The sequence below is a fragment of the Bombina bombina genome, chromosome 10 (genome assembly GCF_027579735.1).
Source record: "Bombina bombina isolate aBomBom1 chromosome 10, aBomBom1.pri, whole genome shotgun sequence".
NCBI classification, from domain to species: domain Eukaryota; kingdom Metazoa; phylum Chordata; class Amphibia; order Anura; family Bombinatoridae; genus Bombina; species Bombina bombina.
Window position 1 is genome coordinate 179,708,047 of NC_069508.1, and position 9,856 is coordinate 179,717,902.

Sequence of the window (9,856 nt, forward strand, 5' to 3'; positions counted from 1 at the left end):
CCTCCCTCTCTAGTGACTCTTTCGTGGAGTTCCACATCTTGGGTATTGCTATCCCATAAGTCACTAGCTCATGGACTCTTGCCAATTACATGAAAGAAAACATAATTTATGTAAGAACTTACCTGATAAATTAATTTCTTTCATATTGGCAAGAGTCCATGAGGCCCACCCTTTTTATGGTGGCTATGATTTTTTTGTATAAAGCACAATTATTTCCAAATTCCTTTGTTGATGCTTTTTACTCCTTTCTTTATCATCCCACTACTTGGCTATTCATTAAACTGAATTGTGGGTGTGGTGAGGGGTGTATTTATAGGCATTTTGAGGTTTGGGAAACTTTGACCCTCCTGGTAGGATTGTATATCCCATACGTCACTAGCTCATTGGACTCTTGCCAATATGAAAGACATGAATTTATCAGGTAAGTTCTTACATAAATTATGTTATTTGCTGTGGTGTAGGGATTACCCTCTCACATGACACCTACCACCCCCTGACCCCTAACTGATCCCTCCCAAACAGCTCTCCCTCACCCCCCCCCCCCCCCACACACTGGTCACCACCATTTTAGGTACTGGGAGACAGTTTACCAGTATGCAGTTTAGGAATATATATATATATATATATATATATATATATATATATATATATATATATATATATATATATATATATATATATATATATATATATATATATATATATATATATATAAATATATATATATATATATATATATATATATTTAAACTTAATTCTATACTAAATGAAGGCTGATGCCTTCTGCCCCCAGGTGCAGTCTCAGCTGTCTAAGCTGACAGTGGGGACCCCAGCATGCACCACAGTGTTGGATCTAGCTATTAAATCAAAACAGTACACTGGGCAAATCCCCAAATCCGGAATTCCAAAATCCAAACTTATTCTGAAATCCAAACTATTTAATTTTTTTTTTTTTTTAAATAAAATTATCAAAAAATACTATTTTTCCTTACCTGTAAATCACAATCTTCTCTGTCCGTGTCTTTATATTTTTTTTGTGTTCTAAAATGCAAATACTAATTATAAATATGACCTTTCCGATTACAGTACTGTATTATGTTTCTGATGGTACTATATATACAAAAGTACTATAACTTGCATAAAACTACCTTTAGGTCACATGTATAAACTGTATTATGACATATTGCCTATTGTTGTTTACAGTTGGTTCCTTCCCCTCTCCAAACTGTCCCATTTTGCAGGTGCAAATATTACAAAATCCAAATTATTCCGAAATACAAACCTCTTCTGGTCCCAAGCAGTTTTGATAAAGGGGTTTCTACCTGCACACAGTGAGAAGTACAACATTTTATGCTGGCTTGTCCGACCAGCCCTAAACATATTTCACAGTGGGCACTAATGTGCATATCTAGTGATGTCACATATTCAATTTAAGGTTTTTTGCTTATTGTAACTTAATCTGTTCCAATTTGGCACCAAAGTAATGAAAAACACATCTGATTCACCAACATTTTACTGTTAGTTACTGGAAACAAACTCCAGATAATTATTATATAGATATGTAAGTGCTTATAAATAAACCAGAACTCCATATGTATTAGACACCAGCCCTGGCATCGCCTAAGGAATTTATTAATTGAAAGTGAACTGGCACTGCTGAGGTTTGCTGACTGAATGGGATGAACGTAAATGGATACAAATGAATGAATGATAGAGAAAAATGTTTTTAATGCTTGTGGATTGTCTCTCTTTAAAGGGACACTGAACCCAAAAAAATTATTTTGTGATTCAGATAGAGCATGCAATTTTAAGCAACTTTCTAATTTACTCCTATTATCAATTTTTCTTCATTATCTTTGTATCTTTATTTGAAAAGCAAGAACGTAAGTTTAGATGCCGGACCATTTTTGGTGAACAACCTGGGTTGTTCTTGCTGATTGGTGGAATAAAGTGCTGTCCAGAGTCTCAACCAAAAATTGGCTGGCTACTTAGCTTAAATGCCTTCTTTTTCAAATAAAGATAGCAAGAGAACAAAGAAAAATTGATAATAGGAGTAAACTGTGGCTCCTGTTTGTATAATTTTTCTTTTCATATGCAGGGAAGGGGGGGTGCTTGCTGTTCCTGTTTTTCCTGCCCCTTTCACTGGGTGTCCCAGCCTAACCTCACCAGCAGTGCTAAACTGGGAGCTTCTAAGTACGTTTTCAAAAAAGATTTTATACTGGATTTTTACATCAGTATCTGTGCATCCTATTCTTTATAGTAGTGTCTATTACATGCAGTTATATGAAAATTGGTGTATACTGTCCCTTTAAGATAATTTTTTCATGCAAAAAATGTACAACATGTTTAAACTGTGCTCTTTCATATGCATAAGAGATGCTGTGACCCTTTTTCTCATGGTTGGAAGGTTATATAATACAAGCTACAATCTAGGGGTTAATTATAATAATCCTAGAAGCAAATCATCTGAGTCAATAAATGTTTTTACTATAATTATATATAAAAATGCAGCATTGTAATGAGATGATAGAACAATATTTGTAAATGTCTCCTGACTTTTACCCCTAAGTGACACAGCATCTTGTTGTTTTATGTAGAAATACAAAACAGTATATTTGTGCCAATACTGTATAACTCATCATTAGTGAAGCAGATACATTTACACCTGAAATGTGTTGTGTTTGTGCATGTTTGATATTATGTATCAACTCTATTCATAATACATTCCATGTACCATAGCTACAGCAAACAGAGATGTATTGGTGTATGTAGCGGATGCATAATTATCATTTTGGGAATCCCACAAGGAGCGACTAGATATTTTCACCCCTTGATTGCCCTTTTCACCCAATATGACATTGCACACCACCTTATAACGTGGGGGGATGTGGTCTTTTAGTTTGTTGCGGATAATTTCAGACAAGTTCTGGGTCAGTTGCCCACTGGTCAGTGGAGTATATGTAGAGCCACCTAGGTAGCTGCCGAGTGTCTTCTCCAGAATATTTTGGACCCTCCCTAGTTTAAATCTGCAGTCCTCATCTGGACAGGTCTTGTAAGTGTTTTCATACTGAACTTCCCTAATTGGCTGAAATAGAGGAAGACCTGAAAAGCTCACTCGTCCATAATGTGCCCAAGGTCCAAGAGACAGGCGCTTGCCTGGACCCCCAGCGCACAGGGAGTTCCGTCGAGAGAAGGGCAAATTAATATTGCTGATGCTAGAGTTCCTGCGGGAAAGGTTAGGGGCACGTTCCTCAATACTTTTTAATCTCAGGATAGGTCGTGGAGACATATCAATAGAATGAGAGCTTCGACGTGTGGAGATAGAGGCTGCCCTAGCCCGAGACACCCCTGGACCATCAGCAGAAATGGCCTGGTTGAACTTCTCTAGGATCTCCTCAGACAAGGACTGTGGGTAACTTGCCATGGTCTGGTCTGATTCCTGAAACAAGGTGAGATAAATGCTGAGCTAACTATTCAAAAATAAAAAGTCAAAGTAAACAATTTAAAATGAGAATTACTTACTACAAACTTTCGGTTTTTATGTTGTTATAAGTCACATGAAGTAAAGAAATTCTGTGGAGGAAAATAATATTTGTTATATTCTTCATAGACTTGTTTTCTATTGTTGACACAATTTAGCTACAAGAAGACTGTTACAGCCACATTACCACTAGAGTAGAGTGAATTGGAACTATCTCAAGCAGCTGGTGGGGTATCTGCTACTTTATAAAGTATTTATTCACTAAAGCAAGTCATCATGAGTGTCTCTATAGTCATGAGTATCTCTATAGTCATGAGTGTCTCTATAGCCCTAACAGGCCAGACTTTCATGATTACCTTGGTTAAGAGCAGGTTAATAACCATGTACGTAATCAGCTGATTCATCATAATGAAGCACAAGTTTGAAAGAAACCAGACAGTTTTTTTCTGTTTGTGACCCTATACATGTTGTTGGTTTATGCCAATAAACATATTGTCTGACATTGCATTTCTATAGTATGGGAGTAGTTACCTTTGTTCATTTGTGTTGACAGATTTGAAAACCCCTGCTCTAAAGGTAACAGAGGGAAGGGAAATATTATCTATGTCTAGATTCCCAAGATGCATCTACTCCACCCATTCAATTGTATCTGTCAAGGTCAGGGGTGTTTCTTGTTATAATCAGTGGTTCTAACATAAATGGTGCTTTAAAAGTATATTAAACAGTGCTCCTTTAGTAAAAAAAATCATACTGAACAGATTGTGTTAAAAAACTGCAAACAATAAGCTAGTTTTTTTGCTAAATGAGCACTTAGAAATTCTCAGTGTAGCCACTGCTTATAGTGACATAATGGAGCTGAAATGGTTAGAAGTTAATGCATTATGCCTCTTCTGAGCATGGGCAAAAAGCTGCCTTCTTGGTTCTCTATCATTCACTGAACAGTAAGCTAGCTCAAGTTGTTCTAGAAGATTTAAGCCATCAAGCTATATATGCTTTCCTGTAGAAGCCCCAACCCCCTTGTGCATATGCTGCAGACACAAAACTTTCAGCATGAAGTATTTTATACCCCTACTATATTGTTATATTACAGTTTAATGTTATCTCATAGTTAAATGTTTACTTGATATGTTGACATTATACATGACCTTGCAGTGCTAAGAAATCTTTAATTCGCCCATACCACATAAATTTCACAGAGGGAGACAGCATAGCACAACATTACCATTTGCTTCTTAGTTTAATGCTATCATGTTGGAAAATTGTTATGTTTTGACTCTCGCCTTGCGGTCAGCGGCTGCAGGCGGGATAATAAGCTTGACCACCACACACTAGGCGATAATTATCATCACATATTATATTAGACAATATCTATAAAATGCTGATCTCTCAAAACACTCTAAGAAGATGTCAAATGCTCACATCCATAATAGGATATCATAATTACTCTAACCAGTAATCAATGTAATATTCAAATTCAAATGCTACATTTGAATTCGAATGCTACATTCGAATTCGAATGTCACATTCAAATTCGAAATAGTATTTCTAGTCTAATACTGTGTTTTATAAATGTAATATTCAAATTCGAATGGGACATTCGAGTTTGAATGTGACATTCGAATTCAAAATAGTATTTTTAGTCTACAACTGTGTTTAGTAAATGTAACATTCAAATTGAAAATAGTATTTCTAGTGACTATCTAGTCTACAACTGTGTTTTATAAATGTGACATTAGAATTCGAATGTCACATTCGAATTCGAAAGTAACATTTGAAAACTGTAAATAACATTCGATAATAGAATTTTTAAGAATATTCGTTCTTATGTAAATCGAATTTCTACAATAACATTCGTTCTAACATTCAAATTAGAATATAAACACATTCGCCCATCCCTACTCTCATCCTAACAAAATTAATACATGAACGACCTGACTCACTGCTGCAACTACAACCGATGTGACAAGCTACCCCCAACCTTATGTCTCTGCACCCTAAACCTATAGAGTGTGAGCTCTCTGGAGCAGAGCCCTCTTCCTCCTGTACTAGATTTGTTGTTTTGTATTTTATCACAAATCCTTGTCATTGTATACCCTGATCTTTGTACCGAGCGCTATGGAATTTGGCGGCGCTATACAAAGAAATGATAATAATAATCTTTCTTGTGCTACCTTCCACCCTGACCTGCATCCCTTACCTCTGTGCAAGGCTCACCTGATTTTTCACTGGGAACTTAAAGGAATACTAAATCCCATTTTTTCTTTCTTTCATGGTTTAGACAGAGCATGCCATTTTAAGCAACTTTGTAATTTACTCCTTTTATCAATTTTTCTTTATTCTCTTGCTATCTTTATTTGAAAAGCAGGAAAGTAAAGCTTAGTAGCCAGCCCATTTTAGGTTTAGCACCCTGGATAACACTTGCTTATTGGTGGCTAAATTTTAACCACCAATCAGCAAACGCTACCCAGGTGCTGAACCAAAAAAGGGCTGGCTCCTAAGCTTTGCAATCCTGCTTTTCAAATAAAGATAGCAGGAGAACAAAGAAAACGTGATAATAGGAGTAAATTAGAAAGTTTTTAAAACGGCATGCTTTATCTGAATCATTAAAGAAAAATTGGGTTTAGTATCCCTTTAAGGTAATATTAACCGCAATGTTATAGAAAAACCTGTCTATTCATAGTAACCACACAAAGCACAATATACCCCTCCTACTGTAGCAATATGATAGGTACAATACAATACAGTTTGTTTCTTAGCAGTGCTCTTGCTGACAGAGAGGTTTTAAATTGATAAGAAAATCTTTAGTTATAATACCCACACTCTAACTGACCAGATGAAGTTTATTATATATAATTTATGTTCATTTGGTCCTCATAAAACCCCCTCATATAACAATTTATGTCTTTCTGTAAGTCCAAAAGGGACCTAATTGAGTACATTAGGGGTTAAAAAAGTCACTCTCTATTAGATGTTATTATAACAGATTTACTCTGTATTTCCTTTGTGTTATGTTGACCCTTATGCCTGTACACATTATTTTGAATGTAAGTCCAAAATAAAAAAATAAATAAAAAATATCTCACATTTTCCAAAAAAATAAATCTTGTTAAAATAATGCTACAGATGATTTTTTTTATGAACATGCCCCTTTAACACTGTATCAGAAACACATGAAAACAAATTAGACCTAGATCCTATTGTAGTTTTGATTTTAACCACATACTGTGTGACCTACTGACCAAAGCCTGCCAGGAATTCTCAGGCACCTTTCTCCTTGCTGGCACACACGACAGTGTTTGTTACAAGTTGTAACATGTTTATTATTTATAGAGATGCACAGGAGTGTCCTGTTAGTATTAACAGATTCCACTGGACAAACTAATTGTATGTTAGTATTGAATTTCATCATCTCAGTAAAAAGTGATCAAACATCAAACTAAAACTTATTCTTGGTGAAAAGTGCATTACAAACGTTAATAGAGAATGTTGTAGAGAAAATAATCACTTAAATAATCAAGTTATTCCAGTGATTAAAATGTCAAAATAATAAGGAAGTGGTAATTTGTTTATCGATCTATCCAACCAGTATCTATCTATCTATCTATCTATCTATCTATCTATCTATCTATCTATCTATCTATCTATCTATCTATCTATCTATCTATCTGTTATCATTTTCAGATTTTATTGCATTAATTGTTATTGCTTAAAACATGAAGAGAGGAAACTCTAACTCGTTGTTCCCATGTAGACAAATTGAAATCCCGCGATTGTGCACGTGATCGCAAGATTTCAATCAAGGGATCGGGTTAGGGGGGCATCCCTATGTAGCTAGGCACGCCCTCCAGACCGCAATCCCATCCAGGAAGCGTCGTTGGCTTAAAGACAGCCAAACGGCTCGGACGTTCTATTCCGTCCTAACGGCGCTAAAGCCCGGCGCGGTTACGATGGAATAGAACACCGCAACGGAGTTAAAAGGTTAAATTCTTGCTAGAATAAGTATCAGTGCTAATTTCATTTGTTATTTTTTTAGTTTGCCATCACAAATTATCATATGACAAAGGATTTATTAGTAGTTCTTGTTATATGTATCTCTCATTTTACAATAGTTTGTTTTTCACCAATTCACAATAACCACAAACAATGACATAACGCTCACGTGGAGCATAAACAAATGACATTGCATTTTGTGTGAGCTCTTTCAAGCAGGATAAATCACCAGCAATACATAATTATCTGAAACTGTATGAGAGGCTATTAAGACACATCTTGTACGAGAACTGAAGAGACTTAAAGAGACAGTGTTTTAAATGTAGTATTTTGGGAGGATTATCTTGTATATGTTTGTTTACAGTGTGCAACTGTATATAGCTAATATTTTTACAGTTTATCAAATAATTATTTTTTTTACAATCATACAATGCACTTCAGTGCTTCACATATAATAATATTTTTTGTCTGTTTTTAAAGGGGCCTGGAATGTAACTCATTGGCTGCCCATACAATTACATTTTATAATAAGGTAATTTTACACTTATTTTTTTTTTCTTCCAATTTTCCTTCATGAACGTAACTGCATTAAAGGGATATAAAACTGAATATGTACTTCTATTATCATTTTTTCTTTGTTCTTTTTGTATCTTTTGTTGAAAAGCAGGCACTAGCAGCACTATTTCCTGCCATGCAGTGCTACACACACCTACCTAGGTATCTCTTCAACAAAGAATATCATGGGAATGAAGCTAAATTGATAACTGAAGTAAATTGGAAACTTTTTTAAAAATCGTATGCTCTGAGTGAGTCACAAAATATTTTTTTTTGGGTTTCATATCCCTTTAACATGCCAATTTAAAGTTAATTTTTCCACTTAATAAGATCACGTAACCTGTTCAGTATGGGTCACAGACATCAGTGGTTAAAGGGATATTAAACAGTAAATTAATACTAGAATATTTTTTTTATTAAATATTATTTGTTTAAATATGGAAGATATAAGTGTAATGTTTTAGTTTCTATAAAATAGTGGGTACTGACATATTGGTACCTAAGTTTCCCCCTTATCTATCTCTCCTGCTGAGGACAATTTGGCACAGATATAAAATAGGCAATAAAAGTGAGCATGAAAACAAGGCTATAGGAGTGTTACAGTAACTATCTAACAAGGCTTGCACACTCTCTTTTAGCCTGTTTTATAGACTTGTTCTCAGCAGAGCAGATAGATAAGGAGAATCCTAGGTTCCAACATGGTGCACATATTTTTTTCTTTCTTTCAGGGTTAAATTAGATTACACAAGGGCAAAATAAATCATGACAGAATATTGCAAAGTTTTTGAACTATATATAATTAAACATTATATATTACATTCTTAAACTGTTTAATGTCCCTTTAAATTGAAACCATAGAATGTACAGTGAGCTTACCTGGAACAGTGCGAGCCAGCAGGAGAGTCTATCTATTATCTGAAACTATTCTCAAACCAGATCTTATAACTCAAGCAGCCAGCGTGCCCAGGCTCGTCCCCGAATCTGCACCACTGCCCAGCTTAATCATTCTGTGGCCACTGTAAATCATTGCCAGGGTGCAGGACACAGCTCTGTGGCAGCGGCTGTGCAGAGCAGAAGGCAAAAAGCTGATAGGGCACTGTGCCACCCTAAGTACATTGTCGCCAAGGCAACACTCCACGCTACCTGGTTTTGTTTTTCTTTTCTTTGTTACATAGAGAATGAACTCATTAACTTTATAACTGCACCCAAGACCTGTAACACAATGGTCAGATATTGTATTAACATGTAAATTGGTCTCCTGTCCCTCTATCAATCTGTCTAAATAGATAAAACACTCTACAGTTCACTAAAATTAGATTGGCCACTCCAGTCTCTATATAAGTCTATATACCTAGAAAAGATGAGATGTACAAGATTTAGTGAATAAAACAGAGGACTTGGGTAGCGCATTCCAGATATCAGTACATGAAGGAGAGAGATGTGGTACAGATTCACTAAGGTCTTGGAGGCTTCATTCCTTTACCAACCATATCCCAATTACTTACACCTTTACCTTAACTTACTTAGCAGCAAAGATGACCAGCAAGCCTCAAGGCGTAAAGTAAAGTTCTTTATTGAAAACACGATATTAAAAAGCATAAAAGCTTATCCCTATTTAACAAGTGAGAAAAGGTCCTACGCGTTTCAGCAGCCCCCTGCCTTATTCATGGACTAACAATAAAGGTGTCAAAGCACTTTATATACACCTGTGTCCCCAGGTGTGAGAATTACTTGTCAGAAATTTAAAGCGATATTACCTGTTTATACATATTACATTACAAATCGTAATACAAAAGGAACAAAGAGAGATGACAATCAGATAAGTTATTA

General features: G+C 35.5%; 1 protein-coding gene across 1 annotated transcript; it reads right to left on the reverse strand.

The window, feature by feature from the left end:
• Positions 1–1,595: 1,595 nt before the first annotated feature.
• Positions 1,596–8,988, reverse strand: DYNLT4 (dynein light chain Tctex-type 4). The gene is made up of 3 exons (XM_053694056.1): positions 8,903–8,988; positions 3,523–3,573; positions 1,596–3,439 (listed from the first exon to the last, which is right to left on the reverse strand). The coding sequence occupies exon 3, from the start codon at positions 3,422–3,424 to the stop codon at positions 2,711–2,713; it is 714 nt and encodes a 237-aa protein (XP_053550031.1). The 5' UTR covers positions 3,425–3,439; positions 3,523–3,573; positions 8,903–8,988; the 3' UTR covers positions 1,596–2,710.
• Positions 8,989–9,856: the final 868 nt, after the last annotated feature.